This window comes from Pectinophora gossypiella, chromosome 9 (assembly GCF_024362695.1).
Source record: "Pectinophora gossypiella chromosome 9, ilPecGoss1.1, whole genome shotgun sequence".
NCBI classification, from domain to species: domain Eukaryota; kingdom Metazoa; phylum Arthropoda; class Insecta; order Lepidoptera; family Gelechiidae; genus Pectinophora; species Pectinophora gossypiella.
This window is the reverse complement of record NC_065412.1, coordinates 15,490,395-15,514,988: the sequence shown is the minus strand read 5'-3', so window position 1 is coordinate 15,514,988 and position 24,594 is coordinate 15,490,395. Positions and strand designations below refer to the sequence as shown.

General features: G+C 37.8%; 1 protein-coding gene across 3 annotated transcripts; it reads left to right on the top strand.

Moving 5' to 3' along the window:
• The first annotated feature begins 658 nt into the window (after window positions 1-658).
• Window positions 659-23,953, top strand: LOC126369639 (organic cation transporter protein-like). 3 transcript variants are annotated; one of them, XM_050014172.1, is made up of 4 exons: window positions 659-750; window positions 20,662-20,805; window positions 21,636-21,747; window positions 22,138-23,953. In XM_050014172.1, exons 2-4 carry the CDS (start codon window positions 20,757-20,759, stop codon window positions 23,570-23,572), a joined length of 1,596 nt encoding a protein of 531 aa, XP_049870129.1. In that variant the 5' UTR covers window positions 659-750; window positions 20,662-20,756; the 3' UTR covers window positions 23,573-23,953. The 3 variants fall into 3 exon arrangements, with proteins under 3 accessions (XP_049870129.1, XP_049870130.1, XP_049870128.1); XM_050014173.1 differs by lacking the exon at window positions 659-750 and adding an exon at window positions 15,430-15,551; XM_050014171.1 differs by lacking the exon at window positions 659-750 and adding an exon at window positions 19,832-19,956.
• Window positions 23,954-24,594: the final 641 nt, after the last annotated feature.

Here is a 24,594-nt window from a genome sequence, read left to right as displayed (position 1 = left end):
CGCTTATCGCTATCGACCCACTAGGGTCGATTGATTCTTTCAAATATTCTTCCTATCAGACGACGCCCTGAGCCGAGGTTCGCGCCCACCTGGGCACTCTCAGGCCTGTTGTCTTAAATTTTGTACCGGATGAGAGCCCTCAGCGCTCCCCATTTGTCCGGCCAAGTAGTTAATGCCGCGGCAAATCTACAATACGTAAAAAAAGCTTACCCCTTCGGAGAGAAGCGTGATGCTATTGTAATGTTGGTGCATTAGTTACGTATGTTCAGTCATGAGTCATGAGTAATATAATGTACCTACTTTAGAACCCTGTCGCACTATCATATTTGACATTTAATGAGACTTACGGTTTAATTTGTCAAAAAAGTTAATGTGACATGGTATCAAAGTGTATACATATTAGTGACCGTACTCAAGGCACATGTACTAATATATTACTTTGAAACCATGTCACATTAACTTTTTTGACAAATTAAACCGTAAGTCTCATTAATGTCAAATATTATAGTGCGACATGGTTCTAAAGTGGGTACATGATATTGTTCATGACTGTACGTACGTACCTATGTATTTGATGGAAAATTTTGTGTAGGCGCCAAAACACAGGAATTGATACCCAAAGCATCTACAATGTGTCGGAGCTAATTCTGTCGGCAGAGTCGAATTCAGATACAGTCCAGTTATAACCACAGTCTGTCGCACTGTGACGCCCCGAATCACTCGTCAGTCTACCGGTAGCAGTTTTACAAGGTAAGTTTGACGTGACTTTAAGGGTATTGGGACCTTATCTATTATAATTTTCGACGACAATAGATGGTGCAAGTGTAGCCACACTATTCGGTGATCGAAATGTTTTCTTTTGCCATAGATAAACTAAGCTAAATGAGCTTTACACCTTTTTGCCACTACTTGAAGTTCTAGAGAACCTCTCTCTCTCTCTCTCTCTATTTCATTCATTCATTTCAGCCATTCCTCTCTTCTTCCTGCCAAAACCTTCACCTCCCGATACGACACGACCTGCACCTTCTCTTTTATTTGTCTCATAATGTTATCCTAGGTCTACCCCTTCCTCTCTTCCCTTAAATTTTTCCTTCTATAATGTTTGTTATAAAGGAATCGTGTCGTATCAGGTGGCCAATCATATTTCCTCTCCGGTTCTCTATAGTCTTCAATATGGTTCTAGAGAACCTACAAACAATAAAAAAATATTATACTCGTAAATCCTTTCTATTTTCTTCAGGTTTACACTGGGTCTGAACCTATTGACAACTTCTTATTTAAATGTTCTTTTTATTACTTATTATTAGAAACTACTAGATTTGTTAAATAAAAAACGTTAGTCTTTCGATTCGGAGGTCTCTGGTTCGATGCCCGGTGGAGACATAAATCACTTTGTGATCCCTGATTGTACGTGCTTCGGAAAGCACGTTACCGTTGGTCCCTGATACCTACTACTAGTAAGTACGTAGGCGTGATAGTGACATGAGCCATGTCGGTGAGGGGTGACGGGGGGTGGTACGACGGCTGGTTGTTAAGGAGGGTCAACGACCTACACGATAGAAGAAGTTCAATGAATTCATGTCAAGTTATCGTCTGGTAATTCATGGCTCTACACATCCTGCCAGGAACGTGTCTAATCAGTGTTCTAATAGTATAAGTTACTTGCCCTAATATTGCCATAATATGCATGCCGCCTGATCTGAGTATGTACACTTTACTTACTAAAATCAGGCGTCGACTGATTCTTTGTAAAATCAAAATACAAAGTACTTAGTTAATGACGTAAGAAGAGGTGTATTACGTCATTAGATCAGTATACAAAGTAAAGGGGGAGCCCTGACATCACCATGACACCACCGTGATCTCAAACAGCACTGAAATAACGCGTGGAAAGGTCTGGTCACACAACGGGAAAGCGACTAGCGATAAGCGTCTCAACTAACGTTTTTACAAATGAGGATTAAAACTAGAAGTTCAAATGTAGGCGGCAGCACTGTTGAATATTCGGTCACGAGCATTAATATGTATACGCTTTGGTACCATGTCACATTAACTTTTTTGACAAATTGAACTGTAAGTCTCACTAAATGTCAAATATGTTAGTGCGACAGAGTCCTAAAGTGGGTACATTATATTGCTCATGACTGTTCTCCATACCGTCCAGCTAAAATTTGTTATAAATTGCTTTAAAATATGGAGCAAGGTGGAGTGTATCCCGTCTGAATGATGAGTTTCGGATAAAAAAGCAGCCATCAGTTATAAAAGGCAGTTTTGATTAATAATCAATTTTTCTAAGTCTTCTTCTTTCCGATCAGTTACGCGCTGCGCAAATGGTTATAGCGTAAAATATAACCAAAACTACAATATGTTTGTTTACTCAAATAATACGAGGAACTGTCAGAATTTAAGAACACTCAACAGTAGCGACACCTATTGGGAGAAATGGGTACTTTTGGGGATCAAAATATTTTTTTTGTCATAGATAAACTGAACTAAATGAGCGCTACACCTTTTTGCTTGTATTTGAAGGTCAAGAGAACCTACAAACAATAAAGAATATAAACGCTTCCTATTTTGTTAAATTTTCTTTTTATTACTTATTATTAGAAACTACATTACGTTTTAAAAAGGATTATTTACGTTTATTCGTAAGATAAAATACAGACACTTAGTAAATACTTTTGTATGGGAATGTATATTTAATCAATAATTTAAAGAAAATATATTATTATTTTACCTCTAGTAGCACAAATAAAACGAAGCCTCAAAAATATTGATAAATGAGAAAAAGTCTGTTTTTTTACGTTTTACACTGAATCCGCTATACGTACGCCATCTAGGTAACAGATAGGAAATAGACTAAGGTCACGGTTACCTATCATAAATTCGATTTTTTTTATATTCGAATTGCATTTTGCCGAAATAATACCTTAATAATGCCTTTTTTTCAACACCCATATTATTTTTGTTTTTGTTTATTTTGTTATTATTGTTGTTTTGTTTTGTTTTATTATTAGTGCATTTCTTCGAGGCAATGACGTCATAAATCGTCTGAAACAGACGTATAAGGCAATGGCCCCGATTCCTGCAGACACCGCCTAATTTTATTTTAAGTTATATCCGTCATTTTCATATCCGTCGAAAAGGAAAGAGACGGATGATTCACAGCTCTTAATTTTAGGAAGAATGAGTAAATGAATGAATAACCCGGGCGAATCAAAAAGGTACGTCGCTAGTATGCAATCCGTTTGACGTGTGTCTACTTAACTGTGTCGGGTTATTGACTGATGTAAAATTTTTAGACGGTTGGTTTAGATTTGTGCTTAAAATTGACATGTGTTCCATAAATTTTATGCTTGTCGATTACCCGTCCCTTTCCTTTTCGGCGGATAAGAAAATGACAGATATAACTTAAAATAAAATTAGATGGTATTTACAGGAATTAGCACCAATGTGTATTATTGTTTTCCAGAGAAATGTAAGGCACTTATCGCTTGTCGCTTCGCTTCTCGCTAATCGCTCTCAATAGGGTCACCAACCGACTAAATATAGGGCGGAAGGTGAAGACCCTCATTTAGTTTTGTTTACATCGACTTAATACAACTGAACGGGCCGACTATAAATAAACCTAATGGTGTAAGAGAGTAGATAGGTAGGTGGATTTTTAAATATATGTTTATACAGGAAGTTAGTGACATCGTAACGAAAACTCTGAGGGATGATCCTCTTCTTCTATCGTGTGAGTTGTGAGTTACCAACCTCATCAACCCTGGTGTCAGGGCCGGCTAAGGCCCCTGACATGACTCATGTAACGACTACGTACTTACATCAGTAAGTAGTAACCGGGACCAACGGCTTAACGTGCCTTCAGAAGCACGGATCGTCTTACTTTCGGACAATCAGGTGATCAGCCTGTAATATCCTAACCAAATTAGGGATCACAAAGTGATTTTTGTGATGTCCCCACCGGGATTCGAACCCGGGACCTCCGGATCGTGAGCCCAACGCTCAATCACTGGACCACGGAGACCGTTTCCGAGGTATGATGATTCAGGCCATGATTCTGAGTTGATATGAAGTTTAATTTTCCGTCGTGTAAATAACATAAACAGCCTATATACGTCTCACTGCTGGGCACATGCCTCCCCTTAATCAACCGGAGGGGTATGGAGCATACTCCACCACGCTGCTGCAATGCGGGTTGGTGGAGGTGTTTTTACGGCTAATAGCCGGGACCAACGACTTAACGTGCCCTCCGAAGCACGGCATCATCTTAATCTTCTTGGGCGTGTATATAATAATAAACTTAATTGCACTAAATATCATGCGCAATTACAATGCAAGTAAAAACAGTTTATTATTCAATATTTTGGTCGAAGGCCAACTCTGTCACCAATTTAATAAAAACCAGTCACTAGAAAATCGCATCAAGGGAAGTAAGGACGCATTTATATTTCAATTACTTGGCTTTATTTACTGATAGCAATTTGCTCCAATGTATGCAGATTACTTACTTATGCCATTCACACTATGGGGCCCCTCGTTGTACAATTAAAATATGCAAATCAAGATATAGTATCACTACTTTCATTCCAAATCGGTGGAACTGATGAACAATAACGATCATGGTAGTGTCAGAAATATGCAAACCACCCCTTTAGGGAAGTAAATGGCTTTTGTTTTGGAGACTACACTGTTGTATTATAACATCACAAACATAATCGCCATTACTTCATAGATGGCTATTACTCCACCGACAAGAGCACAGCTCTTAAATAGAGAGAGAAACATAATCAATAATTTTTGGATCAGGTTTCTTTTCGACGTGACTTATTGTAGATTTACCACATAAGGCATTCACTATTTGGCCGAACTAATGGGTGGGCGCTCACCCCGATATAACATTTAAGACAGCATGCCCTGTGGGGCGCGAACCTCGGCTCAGGGCGTCGTCTGAGAGGTTTATACTTGAAAGAATTAATGAAACAAGACCTAATTTAACATTATGGGTACTTTTGCGCCAGGTTCGATACCACACGGTCTTTTAAACTAAGGTAGCTAAATTGTTAAGTGCATAATTTATCTTTTGTTTTCATATTACTCCACAATATTACTATTTTGTGCAAGGTGATATTATTTTACAAGACCATAATTATACATTCTCTGTAAGATCGGATACATCAGCGTCTTAGGCGCTCCTAAATCGGAGACTTGTCGCCATGTCCGAATACGGCTGGAAGGATAATATTACAAGTCCATATTGCATAAATATAATCATCATCATTAGTTTGAGAGTCTCGCTGTCATATACATGAGTTTAGGTATGTGGTATGTATTGTGGGTAGATGGTATTTTGCTTCCTTGCTCAATAAACACGCGATTACCAAATTTCGTGTTTTAATTTTAATTAAGAATCTCTCTCTCCCTCTCTCTCTCTCTTGTCTGTCTCTCACTCTTGTCGGTGGAGCATTGACCATTCTTGACTATGCGAAGACAAAGGCCAAGCTTTGACTATTTTATAAGATACAATATTCGCTTTCTCTTTAATTTGATCCACGTAAGTTCTTCTTGGTCCTCTATTTCCTTCTCTTCCCTTTTATGGTGTTTTTAATAAATTCGTCGTGTCTTATTATGTGTCCAATCATATCGCCTCTTCCTTCCTCGGTAACTTTCAATATCTGTCTCGTTTCCTTTACTCTTAAGCACTTCCTCATTAGTTATACTTTCTGACCAGTTTTTTTTTTTATTTCTATTATCCTCCAATATCACTACCAATATATTTATGGCAATATAAATATATTTTATGGTAAGGTTCACAAAGCACATCATCATTAATTTAAGAGCCACGCTCTTGTCGGTGTAGCATTCTCCATGCTACTTTTTAGGGATAATTAAAACAGTTTCCCTCTTGCCTTCCGCCCCGCAATACTCTGACGCTAGTGGGATGGCGCCCAGAGTAGTCTATTTCAAAGCCGTACTAGGACTCCTGTCTTCCGCCTCGGAATAGTACTGACAGTTACTGCAGCCCTCTGTCAGGTTGCAGGTTACAGTCCCTGAGACTTGCCGCTTCCGTCCTGCATTTCTGAAAAGAAAAACAAAGCAAAGTAAGTACATAAATGTATAAATTACAAGCCGTCTGCTATTTTACAATAAAATAGTACTTACAAAAGTATCTAAGATGTTTTTTTATCTTATGTATTGGTGTAGCGAAATTTTGTTTTTATGTAGTATGAGTAGGTAGTGTCGTGCATACTCATTGTTATAAGATGTTGTACGTTTATACGCAAACATCCAGTTTCATAGTGATGTAACGCAAGGTATCGATTGAGAGCCGTCAAATTGTAAATTGCACCTTTTTAAATGAAAATGTTAGCGACTTGAGTCCATATCCCGTAGTGATAGCATTTATTGTTAACTTGAATAAATAAATAAAATATTTTATTTTATACCAATATTTTTTTTCTGCCTACTAGATAAGGTCAGTAACATAGGTCTTTGTACCTTGCTCGTAAACCAGAGTTTCGCACAAAGATATTTAAATAAATTGTTCTTTATTCTATGATAATAATATATGTATTTCTTTATTGATATATTGTTTAGTTACATTTCAATAATTAATCGAACTATTTTTTTTTTTCATCGTTGATGGTAGCCATTGGTATAACAATTCAGGAGGGAAGGGGCGATTCACAGGCACTGTAACCTGGAACTTAACAGGGGGCAGCAGTAACTGTCAGTACTATTCAGAAGCAGAGGACAGGAGTCCTAGTACGGCTTTGAAATAGACTGCTCTAGACGCCATCCCGGTCGCGTCAGACAGAGTACTGCGGGGCGGAAGGCAAGAGGAAAACCACTGCCCTATTTTTTCTTAAAAAAGTAGCATGGAGAATGCTACACCGACAAGAGCGATGAAATTTTAAACAACATCAACTGCACACCAACTTCTGACAATTACAATGTAACATAATATATTAAGTTTCTATAACATTAAGTTTTCAATTAAATATTTGTAAAATAACGAGTTGTTAAAAGCCATATAATAAATAAAATATCAGATATAGACCTCAACTTTTCAAAATATCCTTTGATAGCATTGTGTGCAAGTGTTTTGTAACAAAACCGAATCGGGCACTACACATAAAAGTTTGTTTATAGTCGATTCAATTTATGTCAGCGTTAGTATATCGACATAATTAATTAAGTAGTGTATTGGGTTACCGGCACATCACTACGCGATCTGAGTGTTGTAGCCATAACATATCTGACGGAACAATTGAACTCAGTGGAAATAAACGGGCGGTGAAGTGAGTGAACAATTTTAAATATAATAATATATATCGAGCAATGAGGGACGGTGTTATACCTGACTAAGTTCGTAGCTGATGTGAATATAGCCGTTGCTATGGTAACAAAGGGATGAAATAAAAAATATGGAAAAATAATTTCCATTTAGGTAAGTGTTTTGAGGACAGGTAGGTGACTGATGAATGTGAAAACACTTCATACTTGTACGGTCACGAGTGCCAATATGTATACACTTTGAAACCATGTCACATTAACTTTTTTGACAAATTAAACCGTAAGTCTCATTAAATGTCAAATATGATAGTGCGACAGGGTTCTAAAGTGGGTACATGATATTGCTCATGACTGTACACACCAGAGCCTATAATAAGACTGGCATACTCTTAATAATTTGGCATTGCACAAAATAAAAGTCCCTTAAAATTTTAACAGTAAGTACTTTTAAACTCTTATATATTTTGCTGAATTCTAAAACATCTATTGACCCAAGATAAACTTCAAGCAAAGTTTTAATTAAAACGGAATATTTTTTTATAAACTAATTTACTAGGGCGTTCATATTTATCAAATCAAATCATTATTTGCGAGAAAGTTTGTAAGGTACTAAGAAATAAAAGGATGTTTTTCAATCTTATTTTCGGTTCTTCGATCTTAATATATTGTCAATAATATAATGGTCCAGAAAAGGAGCATATACAAAGATTTTCAAAAGTAAAAATCCAAACGTCATACAAAGTACTACAATCTATATTAAAATTCAAATTCAATTTGAACCGCTTCAATCACAGCGGTGCGAAACGACGGCTTCAAAAAGAGCTTTTAAGTCGGTTCGCCCCGCGTTTCCAACCATTTGCGGTCCGAAACAATTAAATACCCTCGGATATGCGACATGCTCGGGAAGATAAGGATGCTACGCGTTCTATGTTTTTTATTCGCTCCCGCAGTAACCTTGTGATATTAATCACCAATATTGACCCACAGACTTCCAACAATACATTTTACGTTTAACGACACAGTAGATATGTTTTCCTCATCCCCTGCACGTGGCCTTATACCCACTCATATCAGAAGTATCTACCCCCGCAGCGTGGTACATGCGAGGCGACAAATTAACATCGCGAGAATCTTATCTATTGTCTTTGTTGAATTGTCTTTCCGTCTAAAAAACTGTGACAGAAGTCATTATCACCTAGCGTTATTCCGCTTTTCACAGGGTCCGCTTACGTAACCTGACGATTTGACAGGTCCGGCCTTTTACAGAAACAACTGCCTGCTACCGTGACAGAACTAATAAATAAAAAAGAATACTAGTCAGAGCTCTGTAGGTATTATGGGGATATAATTCATGTGATTTAACTTTGACCAATACACGCAGCGTATGCTGTCTACTTTACACGCAGCGTAAGTAGTTATAAACGTCCGTCCATTAGTCGAAGCATTATTTGTCGCGCCTATGTAGGTACCGTGTACCATGCAGTAGGGACTGGAAGACAAAAATATCGGAACCAAAATACAAATGGCGTATTTCGCGAATCAATATTTTCTTTGTTTATTATTAATACAAATCTTTATTATTTGGTGGTTTAACCTTTTCCCATAAATTCAAGCTTGTTATCCCCAATAGGGTAGACAGAGCCGTGGGCAATCAGAACAAAGTTTGTAGTCAGTTTTGATATCAAGTTCCAAGATGAATATGATGTACCCACTGTCTATAATTACAATTCTTCTTCTCTCGTGTGAGTTGTGAGATCAATGACCGACCTGATCAGCCCTGGTGTCAGGGTTACTAGTAGGTCTGCAAAAGGTTCCTGATATGGCTCATGTAACGAGTACGGTCACTAGCACTAATGAATATACACTTCGATACCATGTCACATTAACTTTTTGAAATATTGTTCTGTGATCCTCACTAAATGCCAAATATGTTATTGCGACAGAGTTCTAAAGTGGGAACATGACATTTCTCTGACTGTACATACTTATTTGAGTAAATAGTAGCCGGGGCAGATTGCTTAACATGCTCTCTGAAGCACGGATAATCAAACCAAATCAAATATACTTTATTGCACACAACATACAAAACGAATTTACACAAATGGATGGAAGATACAGTACAATCTGGCGGCCTTATTGCTAAGCAGCAATTTCTTCCAGGCAACCAGTGGAAAGGAAATATTCATTAAAATTAATAATAATCAATGATAATCTTACTTTCGAACAACCGGGTGATCAGCCTGCAGTGTTCTAAACAAACTAGAGATCCTATCTGACTTAACTTGTATAGGTTCTTGGGCTGGAACTCTGGAAGGTCAGACCGGAACTCTCTAATCTTCAGATTAGGTAAGCGGACTCCGTGAGGAACTGATAACTAGGGAGATGATGTATGTAAGTTCGTAAGGCGTAAGTATCATACTTGTTTATTACTACAAAGTGGAACTATAGTTAATTGAGTCCAATCGAAACAATTAAGAATTCCCGCATGCATTTGCCGTCTTCTGTATTTCCAAATGCACATGACCCGGGTGCTTTCAAGGCCAGAGTGAACAAGCAACTTTTGGGCGAGCTCGCTCCATCTTAGGCCTCGTCAATACCTTCAGGCAAGTCTGGGGTCAAGAGCAAACCCATTAAAGGTAAAAAAATGCTCTCAGTAAGATCCCCTCCCGCAAAAGGACTACACTGAAGCAATTCACCTAAATAAGCAATATCACTATTTTTTTTTATTTGAAAGTAAAGTCGTAGACAAAGTAGAGTCGTAGTCGAAGTGTAGTCGTAGTCGTAGCCGTTGGTCCCGGCTATTAGCCGTAAAAACACCTCCACCAACCCGCAGTGGAGCAGCGTGGTGGAGTATGCTCCATACCCCCTCCGGTTGATTGAGGGGAGGCCTGTGCCCAGCAGTGGGACGTGTATAGGCTGTTGATGATGATGATGAAAGTCGTAGACAATAGGGTACTTTCGTACTAGTCAAAATCAGTTTTGTACTAAACGTAAAACACGAAATTAATAAACTGAAGTAAGTATGTTAATTACTACGGAATTTGTATTAAAAGCAACCTGTGACATCATTGACAAACGTGAGAAAATGTCGCACTTATTACTACATTTTTCTTAATTAAAATTCATATAAATAAATAGCCTATATTATATACGTCCCACTGCTGGGCACACGCCTCCCCTCAATCAACCGGAGGGGGTATGGAGCATATTCCACCACGCTGCTCCACTGTTTATTTATGAATTTTAATTCATAAATAACATAGGCTAGGCATAGGCATTCATAATATAGGCTATTTATTTATATGAATTTTAATTAAGAAAAATGTAATAATAATTGCGACTTTTTCTCACGTTTGTCAATGATGTCACAGGTTGCTTTTAATACAAATTCCGTAGTAATTAATCAAGTGGAATTTTATTACAAATTATTTATGAATTAAAATTCTTAAATAAACAGTGGAGCAGCGTGGTAGAGTATGCTCCATACCCCCTCCGGTTATTTATTTATTAAAATTCATAAATAATTTGTAAGAAAATTCCACTTGATTTTAACTTAGAATCATGGTCTGAATTTGCCTATTGTTAGTGTCGTGAATAATTGATTAACATTTTTCCTGAGATACACGCGCCGATGCCAAATACACGTGTATCATTCAGACAAGTAAGTACCCGAAATACCTTCTGAACACCGAAATTACACTGATTGCGTACAGCGCTCAAGCACAGATTAAAATCGATATAGATTCAAGGTCTTTACAACGAGAGTCTTTGTCGTCTTCCTGGTTTATTCATATTACAGGCTATAATTCATAAATGAATTAAATAATTCATATATAGAATAATTCATAATATATGAATTAAATAATTCATATATAGAATAATTAATATATGAATTATAGCCTTCGCAAGTTCTAAACCTACAAGTATTCGTCGGTTCTTATTTTATAATTCCGAAAATTTGGATTGTTTGTAGGATACCATTGTATTTAAATTTATAAATTATGTAATACAAACTGGATTTAAAAAAAAAGAAAGGAAAACATGAAACAGTAGGACTAGGCCCTGTGCTGGGAGGTTTTCTGGCCTCGTCTTTCCCTCAGCTTTACAGATTCCGATGTGGTAGTAGTTTTACAGCTAGTTACATAATATGTAATTTAATTTTTGACGTTCAAAAAGCGCTAACTTTGTAAGCCAATTTTGAAATATAAATATTTTTGAATTTTGAATTTGATTTTTTTGAATTTGAAATTAGCGATCGAACATAATAATTCGTTGGTAGGTTTATAAAAACTAGCCAAGACAAACCTTAGGCTACAATACATTGTCTTATGTTATAAGAAGATATTATGTTAAATACAAGTATTCTATTAGTATTAGTTACTTATAAATAAATTTCAGGACTGACCATTGAACTTGGCACCCATTTAGATCTCACTTCTTTTGTCGTTGAAGGCAACAACCAAGACATTTATCATAATATTGAACTTGGCTCTCATTTCACATTTACGTATGTTTTTGATTGGTTTATTTTTTCTATTTTAACTCATTTATGAATTTAAACCAAGGAAAACGTAATAATAAGTCCGACATTTCATCACGTTTTTCTATGACGTCACAGTGTGCTTTTTCATACAAATTCCATTGTAATTTTGTGTTTTGACGTTTAGCAAAATGTAACTGATTTGACTAGTTGGAAAAGCTTGAGCTTTCAACCGTGGCTCATCGAGGTTTCTCTTTCAATGTCCAGAATTCTCGACCTAATAGTATGCCGTCTGAGGAAAAGCGACAATGGAGTACGCCAATGTCCTTACTACATCATCATCATCAGCCCATTAACGTCCCCACTGCTGGGGCACGGGCCTTCCCTATGGATGGATAGGGAGATCGGGCCTTAAATCACCACGCTGGCCCAGTGCGGATTGGTGGTTATTAACGACTGCTAATGCAGCCGGGACCAATGGCTTAACGTGCCTTCCGAAGCACGGAGGAGCTCGAGATGAAAACTTTTTTTTTGTGATCAACCATCCTATGACCGGCCTTTGCGAAAGTTGCTTAACTTCAACAATCCCAGACCGAGCGCGTTAACCGCTGCGCCACCGAGCTCCTCAACGGTGTCCTTACTATTAAAGTTGTAACAACGGGGACATTCTCACTTTAAGAGCTTGCCAGGGTATGACATAACCTCCACAACAGCTTCCGTGGTCTAGAGCGTTAGGCTCACGATCTGGAGATCCAGGTTCGATCCCGATGGGGACATTGTCGAAATTACTTTGTAAGACTCTCGTTTGTTTGGTAAGGACTTTTCAGGCTTGAATCACTTGATTGTCCGAAAAAGTAAGATGATTCCGTGATTCCGTGCTTCGGAGGGCACGTTAAGCCCTTGGTCCCGGCTATTAGCCGTAAAAACACCTCCACTAACTCGCATTGGAGCAGCGTGGTGGAGTATGCTCCGTACCCTCTCCGGTTAATTGAGGGGAGGCCTGTGCCCAGCAGTGGGACGTATATAGGCTATGGTTATGTTATGTCAGGGTATGACACATCACTGGGCCCTTTGCACTAAATTACACGATTCCGCATATCTCCTGTTAACTCGCATCACGATCCGTGGTCCCGGGTTCGAATCCCGGTGGAGACAAATCAAAAAATCACTTTGTGATCTCTTGTTCACCTCACAACCCACACGATACAAGTGAAGTGTAAAGCGACGAAGACAATCTGAATGGACCGCTAGATCGATTTACCCGCCGTTCATTGCGTATTAACACAAGCTCTAGTTGCGGTTGCGTGATAACAAAGAAGCAATGAATGACTTGGAAAGTTTTATGATACGATCGTTGCGTTAGTAAAACATTTCCTTTTGTGCATATTACGGTCCAATCTCTCTATAATCTTTCTATAATAAGAACTCTGTATTCGGGTTCGTGAATAGAGTTCCGTGGTACCTATTTACCCCAAATGGAAATAAGCGTGATGTTATGTATGTATATGTATTAGATAGGGTATCTGTCTGTATCTATATCACTCTAAGTTTGAGGGATGATGTTAAATTAATAATATGTAAATTTGAAGGAGCGGCGTACTGCGAGCGGGCTAAGCATTCGACGAATTAATTTGAGGTCGCTTTACATTTACTTAATTCAAAATAATATCATGCAGTGGTTCTCAATCTTTTTGTGACTAGGGACCACTTTCACGCATTGCATTTTATACATAATAAACTCACGGTTTTTTCCCACCGGGGTAAGCAGAAACTATGGAATTCCATTTGCTTCGATCCTGACAAGGTTAAACATAGAGAAGAATACTGAAGACAGTTATTGTGATGAAACCACTAACCAGGTACATAGTATCATCCCGCTTAGGGACGGTGCTGAAAAGGATCGGCGACCGAAGGACGTAATATACGAGCCCGACGACCCGATTACTCTAGCCATAGAGGAAGCCAATCAGCTCGCGACACCAAACACTTACCGACCCGGCGGCGGCGTGGTCGACGATTTCCCTCAATTTCCCTCAATCAGCGCTTATCGCTATCGACCCACTAGGGTCGATTAATCCTTTCAAATAAAAATATTTGACTCTCCAGACGACGCCCTGAGCCGAGGTTCGCGCCCAACTGGGCACCCTCAGGCTTGTTGTCTTAAACGTTGTACCGGGTGAGAGCCTTCAGTGCTCCCCATTTGTCCGGCCAAGTACTTAATGCTATCTGCGGCAAATCTACAATAAATCACGCCAAAAAAGGTACAGAGTATCACTAATACAAAAGTAAAAAAAAAGCTTTTGTTTTGAGTCGCTTGTTCAAAATACCGCGCGACGCGCTTGCTTTTTTGAATTGGGTTTTTGACTGGGTCAAAGATAAATTATAAAATGCTAATCTAGAAATACAAGCCATTTTACGATGATCAAAAATCAATCTAATTTTACTTTTCGACTTATTTTCGAATTTTATTTATGGATTAAGTAACAATGAGTAAGACGTTTGATCGCTTTTGATGATGACGTCACAGGACAGTATTTCCATACAAACTCCAAAGAAAAGTTTTGTTTTGACATTTCGTAAAAAGTATCTCATTTGACTAGGTTGTCAAGTAGCCTATTAGGTACGCGTTCGTTAAGAATTTCACAGACCACTTTTTACCACCTTTGGGAACTCTCTCTCTCCTTGGCATTTATTATTCCCATCTGATGGTGGGGTCTGCCTTCTTCGTACTTCTCTTTCACTTCGCTCTATCGGACGTGTCGTTCTCGGAGACATTGCACATACACAGGTCCTTTTTGACCACATCCTTTTTACCACCTTTGGGAACGGGTTAGAGAATAACCTGAATCGAGGTCCGTACCTACCTAGGTAATCTCAGGCAGGTTTTTGTAACATTCGAGACAAAGTCATTCGAGACAAAAGTACACACTGTCCCGTTATAAAAAGGTAAAGATACTTGGGACAGATACTTAAGAGAAAGAAAGAAAGCTCATCAAAGCTCATGTGAAGCTTACTTTATAGAAAAGCTAATTATAAGTATTTATTATTTATTTATTTATTTATTTATTTTATTTATAAGATTAATGATTATCTAAATGATAAAAATGCCTGGTATTATATATTCCCCTAGTTATAAAATAACTTGTAATGTATACTACATTGATTTAAAAGATGTGTTGCTGTTGCAGTTTCTTGTCATTTCTTCTCCTCAGCCAACACCTTGCGAAATGACGTAGATTCAAAAAATGTTAAATTGACCATCAACAAGTTTATCTATGATAATTACGTTGATTAAATTATTTTGATTTCTGAAAGAAACATACCCTCAACTCAATCAATAGGTATCAGTGATGGGGCTTGCGTCAATTTTTTTTTATTATGACACTATCGGGATTCAAACCTACAACACATTACAAACTACTGGCCTTATCATGGCCTTAGCGATAATGCCGACAATGCCGACAATACTTTATTATTCAGTACCTACCTAAGGATATAATTACTTTATAAACTAAAGTATGTTAATCAAATTACATAAATTACGTTTTACATATTTGCTCTTTCCATTCATAAACAGGTTTGTTATCATTTATTTTATACTTTATTAATATAATTATGTTATCTTTGTAATTTACTTAATTACGACTGTAATTTAAGAAGGATTGATTACAGGACAAGGAATACATTGTGTAATAGTCACTAAGTAGAAAGGCCACAGTTCTCTTACTAGTCAGTAGAGTTAAAAGCTTGGAAGACGGAAGCTTACTAAAAGGTATTTCTTTTTTCAATCTTACTACTATTAAATTATTATTATATAATAATATTAATATAATTTTAGAGGGACGGCCTCAGTGGTCCAGTGGTTGAGCGTTGGGCTCACGATCTGGAGGCCCGGGTTCGAATCCCGGTGGGGTCATATCACAAAAATCACTTTGTGATCCCTAGTTTGGTTAGGACATTACAGTCTGATCACCTGATTGTCCGAAAGTAAGATGATCCGTGCTTCGGAAGGCACGTTAAGCCGTTGGTCCAGGTTACTACTTACTGGTCTAAGTATGTAGTCGTTGCATGAGCTATGTCAGGGGCGGCTCAGTAATAACCCTGACACCAGGGTTGATGAGGTTGGTATTCTACCTCACAACCCACACGATAAGAAGAGAATATTATTTTTCATTATTTTTATTTTTTATTATTATTTGTGTGTCTTTTTCATATCTCGGGCCTGACACCAGGGTTGATGAGGTTGGTATTCTACCTCACAACCCACACGATAAGAAGAGAATATTATTTTTCATTATTTTTATTTTTTATTATTATTTGTGTGTCTTTTTCATATCTCGGGCCTGACACCAGGGTTGATGAGGTTGGTATTCTACCTCAAAACCCACACGATAATAAGAGAATATTATTTTTCATTATTATTATTTTTTATTATTATTATTATTTATTTTTTTTATGATAAGAGGTTGAGTACTTTCCACGAAATAGAAGAAAGTGGATGTAAAGGCCCTTTTGCGCATTTTGTTTGAGAACCGCTGTCTCTGGTTCAACCCCACTCTATTGTACGGTCACGAGCTTTAATATGTACACTTTGGTACCATGTCACATTAACTTTTTTGACAAATTGAACTCTAAGTCTCGCTAAATGTCAAATATGTTAGTGCGACAGAGTCCTAAAGTGGGTACATTATATTGCTCATGACTGTACTACTACTATCGGTAGATATACTGCGTCTTACATTCCATAGCTCACTTGGCCCTCCCAACCTCTTTCTTTAAAAAAATGGTACAGCTATCGACATATAGTAATGTTATTATAGTAATGTTATTATAGTAATGTTATTATAGTAACCATTATTGTACGGAGATACTGGCGTGTGACATCATCATAATTCCAAATTCGAATATAATTAAAAAATGTAAAACAAAATAGGTTTTTGATCATTGTACCTCTAGAATAGCCTCTATTTCTATACTTGAGAGTCTATATTCTATATTTATCTTTCATCCAAGCAAATACCATATTGTGTTCCTATCCACCTTACTAATAAAAAATAAACCAGGGATGAAATGAGAAGCTCGGTGGCGCAGCGGAAAACGCGTTCGGTCTGCGATTGTTGAAGTTAAGCAACTTTCGCAAAGGCCGGTCATAGGATGGGTGACCACAAAAAAAGTTTTCATCTCAAGCTCCTCCGTGCTTCGGAAAGCACGTTAAGCCGCTGGTCCCGGCTGCATTAGCAGTCGTTAATAACCACCAATCCGCACTGGGCCCGCGTGATGGTCTAAGGCCCGATCTCTTTGTCCATCCATAGGGAAGGCCCATGCCCCAGCAATGGGGACGTTAATGGGCTGATGATGATGATTATGATGAACGTGGGTTTAAGTATTTGACAGCCATGCAAAGTTCAGTCAAATAGTGTGATAATTTTATTCAATTTTGCTTGTCTGTCAAATACTTACCCACGTTCTTCTTCTTCTATCGTGTGGTTGTGAGGTGGAGTACCAACCCTATCAACCCTGGTGTCAGGGTTACTATTGAGCCGCCAAAGGCCCCTGACACGGCTCATGTAACAACTACTTACTTACATCAGTAAGTAGTAACCGGGACCAACGGCTTAACGTGCCTTCCGAAGCACGGATCATCTTACTTTTTGGACAATCAGGTGATCAGCCCCCAACCCACGTTCATCCCTGGTTTACTTTTTATTTGTAAGGTGGTTACTGTCTGTCAGCTGCTTACCATACCTAGTAACACTACTGGTAGACCAGTTTATTTTCGACCTTATCATCATCGCCATACAACCTAGGCACCTTCTGGCTAAGTTCATTATACCACAGACTTTTTCTTAACCTCTTTTAGAGGGGAAATCATGGTCATTACATTAAATAAATATAAATTTAAAAATAAAAGCTTATTTGAAATCAAACAAATGAGTATTTAAATATATGCAACGCATTCCTCAACGAAAATACCATCTTTTATTTACATTTTTGTTTAGTGTTACGTAAGTAAAACGTACGTAACGTACGAACGTATGTAGTAGGCTGAGCTGTAGGCCATCTACGGGGTCCACAGGTGGCGGATAGTGGAACGGCCATCAGATATGATGGTTAGCTGCGAATATAAAAATAAGCAGTCCCCGACCAAACAGCGACAGGATTAGCAGAACGTAGTGGGTAGCTCACTGGGACGGGCTAACCTATAAAATGCTACTTAGATTCTATGACGATCTTGTGACGTAGCGAGTAGGCGCCGCTACTTCAAAAGCGCACCCCTGATGCCGGGCAGCAGCGGTATCAGTACTGGTTAGAGGTTGAGGAAATGGATTCTGGTAGGGCTCTAGCTAGAACACCGATTGAGAAATTAGTCGGTGTGCTGCGGAACGGAAGGCGATTGGGGCAACCACCGTTCTACACGCCCTATCTATGGAGTATTGAAGGCGATTACTCCACCGACAAGAGCGCAGCTCTTAAATAAACAGAGAGAAGTAAAACGTAACAAAATAGTTGCAATGGCACATAAGGTTAAACAATAAATGGTGAAAGAAATTAATAATTATAACAATGTGTCACTTATTGTAGATTTCATGCAGATGGCTTAAGTAACTACTCAGTCATAATTAACGGGTTCTTACCGCGTTTAAATCAGGGATATGAGACTCCCGATATTTCGACACTGTTGCAAGTGCCATGATCACGGGATGACATCATATCACATCCCTGCTTTAAACGCGGTAAGAACCCGTTATTGTGTGTTTTAATTGTGATAATAACCGCGTAAACTTAAAACTACTTAGTTATTTTGCGTTACCCAATTAGCCATAGATTTATTCAATACTATAATATAACACAGTGGGCAGCGCGAAAACCGTAAAAAAATCGATATTTAGGATATTTGGTCATAATTGTAATCTTCTTATCGTGTGGGTTGTGAGGTGGAATACCAACCTCATCAACCCTGGTGTCAAGGTTATTACTGAGCCACCAAAAGCCCCTGACATGGCTCATGTAACGATTACATAATACGTCAGTAAGTAGTGACCGGGACCAACGGCTTAACGTGCTTTTCGAAGCACGGATCATCTTACTTTCGGAAAATCAGGTGATCAGCCTATAATATCCTAACCAAACTAGGGATCACAAAGTGATTTTTGTGATATGTCCCCACCGGGATTTGAACCCGGGGCTTCCGGATCGTGAGCCCCACGCAACTAAACTAACAACAAACTAATAACTGTAATAAATTCCATAGTGGTGTGTATTCCATAGTCTCTGCTTACCCCGGTGGGAAATAGGCGTGAGTTTCTGTATATATGTATATAACTGTCATAAATAATCACCGTAATGTCATAAAGTAATTTGCATTTTTTTTAAATTTGTAGGGGATTTAAATAATTGATTTGATTAGGTAATTTCGTGGTCGGCGGTGAAGGAAAACACTGTGACCATCGTGAGGAAATCCACATACCCGAGAAACGCGTTTTCGGAGGTATGTGACCTACCATATATTGGGCTGGTTCTCCCTTCGTTTGGAAGGTCAGACAGGCAGTCGCTTCTGTAAAAACGCCGGATCTGTCAAATCTTCAGGTTAGGTTGGCACACCCTGTGTAAAAAGTATGCAACGCTAGGGGTATGCAACGCTAGATGATGAATTAGATAATTTTAGTTTCTTAAAATAAAAATAAAAAAAAATTAATAAAAAAATACTGGACCCCGTGAAAACGGCATAACGGTAAGGATGCTGATGATAAATTATTTTTTATGCTCTTCTATACTTTATATGCTTTATATTTCATCCTCAACTAAAAGGCGTCCGTCACACATTTAGCTTTATTCATACGTATTTGATTAAGTGTTCTGAAACTGTTTTGTTGTTAAAACAGTCAGTAACAATATTTATTTTATTAAATTCTTTGCATTGAATTTATTGAAAGTAGTTGTGATGTGGCCTGCAAGTCGACGGCATTAAAAAACTATCCGATTATCATATATTTCGGTGGTCCGACTAATATTTGCTAATATTACAACATTACATTACATTATTACATTATTATGTTTTAATTATTCGTAATTTTAATTTTATGTGACAAATTATTTAATAAATTGCTAATATTTGTTAATATTTACATGTTCAATGTAACATTTTTTTTTTTTTTAAACATATCTGCAATTTTTTGGTGAGTAGTTTATTTAAAAACGCAATTCAGTGTTTTTGGGCCCACTTCATCTTTTGTCGTGTGGCCTGTGAGGTGGATGACCAACCTCAGTAACTCTGGTGTCGGGGTTACTATTGAGCCGCCAAAGGCCCCTGACATGGCTCATGTAACAACCTACTTAGGGACTACAGAACTACTACTCGGATTGTAGTGCAAGCAAAGTGTTTTATTATCATAAAAGTCATAAAAAAATACATACATATAAACATAAACTGCCTATATACGTCCCACTGCTGGGCACAGGCCTCCCCTCAATCAACCGGAGGGGGGATGGAGCATACTCCACCACGCTGCTCCACTGCGGGTTGGTGGAGGTGTTTTTTTACGGCTAATAGCCGGGACCAACGGCTTAACGTGCCCTCCGAAGCACGGAATCATCTTACTTTTTCGGACAGTCAGGTGATTCAAGCCTGAAAAGTCCTTACCAAACAAAGGACAGTCTCACAAAATGATTTCGACAATGTCCCCATCGGGAATCGAACCCGGACCTCCAGATCGTGAGCCTAACGCTCTAACCACTAGACCACGGAGGCTGTTAGTTAAAAATGCATCGCATTGCATTGCATTTGTATGCAATAAAGTGTTTTTTATTATTACTTATTTTATCGCAAAGATTTATGTATTTTTTCAAGCAATACATAATATGATTATATTTATACATTTCAGATGGCCTGGTAACTTGGATGACCGTGGAAAAGGACACAGACAATCAAGATCCGACAGCAACCGATTAAAAAGATTTCGAATAAAAGAAGAGCGAAATGGAAACTCAGGATGAAGATTCCTTAGAGGAGATGATGAGAAAAATAGGTAAACTACAACAACATAACGTAAGCTCACGACTGGCCCAATTGTGGTAGTCAGAGGCCCATCGCAAGATTTATGTAAAACCTATAAGTACTCGTATATATGAGAGGTGGTGAGCCGTATCGGCATCTACAGGATGGTAGTGACATCGTACCGAATACTGAGGGGGATGATTCAGACCGTGATTCTGAGTTAATATCAAGTGGAATATTCAGTCGCAAAAGTATGAAACTAAAAATAATTTAAAAAACACCAAAATTTTCATGAATTTTCCGACAGGGAATCCCCTTGATATCAACTCAGAATCTTGGTCTGATGTTTTAGTTACGATGCACTAACACTATGTAAAATGCTTAATATAAACAGCCTTAATGCGTCACACTGCTGGGCAAAGAGCTTCTCCTGAATCAACACAAATTAAGAGCTACTTTCATCACTTACCTACTACTAATGTCTAAAATAAAAATGTCTGATAGCTTGTTCAAGCTATGTAATAGGTAATACTTACTGATAATATACACCTTTATCCAGAAGATAAACTATCTGACACTTCAGCAACAAATAGTGAAACTAGCCTCAAAACTGATTGCTAAGATAAATTATAACCGTGAGCATTTGTCATCGACAAATTATAGGAACATTTTAAATAGGTAAATAAAAAAACATTTAAAAAATATGAAAAATATAATAACCTATACAGCTAATCATTATACATCATCAAAGAAAAGATGGCCTACGAAACCATTGAGTATGATAATAATGTTTATTTAACCTGTTCATCTCTTTACTTGATTCAATAAATAAAATTACATATATATATTTGTCGTGTCCAGGTGACTTTGGCCCCTACCAGCGGTTCCAGTTCCTCCTGCACATCACCTCTGCAGTGACTGCTGGTATCCTGCTGCTTTCATTGGTAACAGTTGCAGCGGTCCCAGAACACAGGTCAGCAAGCTTCAATATAAATAACAGTGAATCAACTTAACAGCAAAGTTCAAAGTCAAACTCAAATTGAAAACTATTTATTAAACGTAATTGTCACTGATTAAGCCAGTTTTCCCTCTTTAATCAAGGGCGGGTTTCCTAAAACATAATCTTATGAGACAACGCCCTGAGCCGAGGGTTTGCACCCGCTTTTGGGTATAGTCAAGCCTCTTGCTTTAAAATATGTACTAGGCGAGGACCCGGCCAAGCAGTGTCAATGCCATCAAAACGAAAAAAAAAACACTGTCACTGCAGATCACCATATAATCCATCTTAGTCCAAACTTGGATATAGATAACCCATATTTTGATTACTTAGGTTGTTTCTCATAAGCTATTATTTTAATTCCAGATGTGCAATTGAAGGAGTAGACACGCCAAACCACACAGAACCATGGAACTCATCTTTGCTGATAGATGCTATACCAATGAATGATAACGGAAAATTTGATTCATGCCTGATGTATGGATACAACAACACGACGGTAGAATGTCACTCTTGGGTATATGACACTGAGTACTACAAGTCTTCTCGAGGCATAGAATGGAACTTCGTATGCAGTCGCCGATGGATGTTTGCTGTTGCCCAAACTTCTACAAAATCAGGGGCCGTCGTGGGATCTTTAGTTCTTGGACGACTATCAGACAAATATGGCAGAAGAACCATCTTTCTCTGCTCTGCCGTCCTGCAACTCGTCTTCGGCACTATGGTCGCCTTCGCTCCAGAATTCTACTCATTTATATTCATCAGATTCCTTTGCGGATTTGTTGGAATCAGTCCATTCAAAGCTGGCTTTGTTTTAACAATTGAACTTATTGGTCCGAGAAAGAGAACCGTTTGCGGGTCCTTATTTGAAGTCGGATATGCTGTTGGTATCATGCTCCTAGGAGCTTGGGGATATCTGATTGAAAACAGATTTTATTTGCAACTAATCTACGCATTACACGCGGTGATGCTGCTTCCTCACTGGTTCCTCATGGACGAGTCGCCAAGATGGCTCTGGTCTCAAGGCCGTATAAAAGAAGCAGTGGCAATCATAGAAAAAGCTTTAAAAATGAACAAATCAACGGAAACAGTGACTACTCCTTTAGTAGCTCGTACTAAATCTAAAAAATACACAGAAGAAGTTGGCACATTAGACTTGTTTAGAACTCCTAATTTATTGAAAAGGACATTAATAATATGTTTTTGTTGGTTCGCAAACTCTGTTGTATATTTTGGACTTACTCTGAACGCTGGAAAGTTGAATGGCAATCCTTACTTTATGTTATTCTTAATAGGGTTGGTTGAGGTTCCCGGATATATAGTGGCCATGTTTTTCGTACATAGGATAGGTCATAGAACTCTTGTTAGTTGCATGATGTTTATGAGCGGCAGTTGTTGTCTGATAGCCGTAGCGTTACCTATAGAGTCTTACCTCATCATTGTTGTAACGATGCTTGGGAAAATGATTGTTTCTGGAACTTTTTCTGTAGTAATTAAGTACTCAGCTGAATTGTTTCCTACTGTAGCCCGTAGTTCAGGAGTAGGGCTAGCAACCATGTGTTCTAGTTTATCGGGTGCTTTGACACCAATGATAATATTACTAGATAAGTTTGATCCAAATATACCGACTGTAGTTTTTGGTTTTATTGCAATTTTATCAGGGTCTACTGTGTTACTGTTACCTGAGACCTTTGGAAGGAATCTTCCGCAGACTTTAGAAGACGGTGAAAAGTTTGGTATTGGCGACACTTGCTTTGCAAGTTGTAAAGGTAGGAGGAAAAGTCGTAGCTTTTCTGAATAAAATGTCTAAGTTGTTTATGAAGCAGTGGCGCGCACGCGTTGTGATCGCTCTTTTGCCTCATCGTATGTTTGAAAGTCGACGCAAGAAAGGCCTTTAGATAAACAATGTTGAACACTTTTTATATTCCGTTAAATATAGTTTCGAGAGTTTTGATCAATTCAAGAGGAAGACAGAAAGATAGGATACAGGAAAAAATTAACTGTTGTGACAGCTGTCAAATTAATTACAGCTATATATAAAAGGGTATGCCTTACGTTGTTCCTTTCCATCTACCAATGCATTTTGTAAGTGCAATACTGTTTTAAGTGACGTTTATATCGTACCGAAAAATTGTGTAAGTACCTACTTAATTTATTGTTAAAAATAAAATGTTCTTATGGACTCATTTATTTATTCTCCGAGTACATACATTAGTAAAATCAAAGGGAAAAATAATAAATCAAAGGGTAAAATAAAATACAAGTAAAATAAACATTTCATAAATAGTTTTTTATTTTAAAATCAGGTAAAAGAAGTCCAGAGTAACATAATATATCAAAGTAATAAACATTTTATTATGTTCTTAATATAAATCTTCCTAAACAAGTTTACAAAAAATAAGAATAGGTAATAAACGCAAAAATAAGGATTAAAACTATACTACTAAAACTAAATTAAAAAGCTCAATTAAAAATGCTCCCTTTTATCACCTCTCGACCGAATGTGCCCATCACGCTCGCAGCGTTGCCCCGTTGGATGGCGAGAGAAATATGCTGCGCTAAGTATCATATATCAAATACTTTAATGATAAAATAATTAAATACAAAAAACTAAAACCTGTCTACGGAAAAATCACGCTAAAAAAACAATGAAACAAGAAAATTGCATTATTCGGAAGAATTTCAAAGAAATATACCTATTTTCTTCTTTCATACTTTTTGGAGCGTGATTTTTCCGTTGTCGGATTTTAATTTTTTGTATGAAAAAATAAGATTTTTTATTGTTTTTTTTTCATTATTATTATATTTAAAATCATTGTTTGC

Excerpts from the sequence above, each read along its gene's own strand:
- LOC126369639 (XM_050014172.1), top strand. The coding sequence starts at position 20,757 with ATGGAAACTCAGGATGAAGATTCCTTAGAGGAGATGATGAGAAAAATA. Across the intron at positions 20,806-21,635 it reads GGAGATGATGAGAAAAATAG|GTGACTTTGGCCCCTACCAG; the intron begins GTAAACTACAAC and ends TGTCGTGTCCAG. Across the intron at positions 21,748-22,137 it reads GCAGCGGTCCCAGAACACAG|ATGTGCAATTGAAGGAGTAG; the intron begins GTCAGCAAGCTT and ends TTTTAATTCCAG.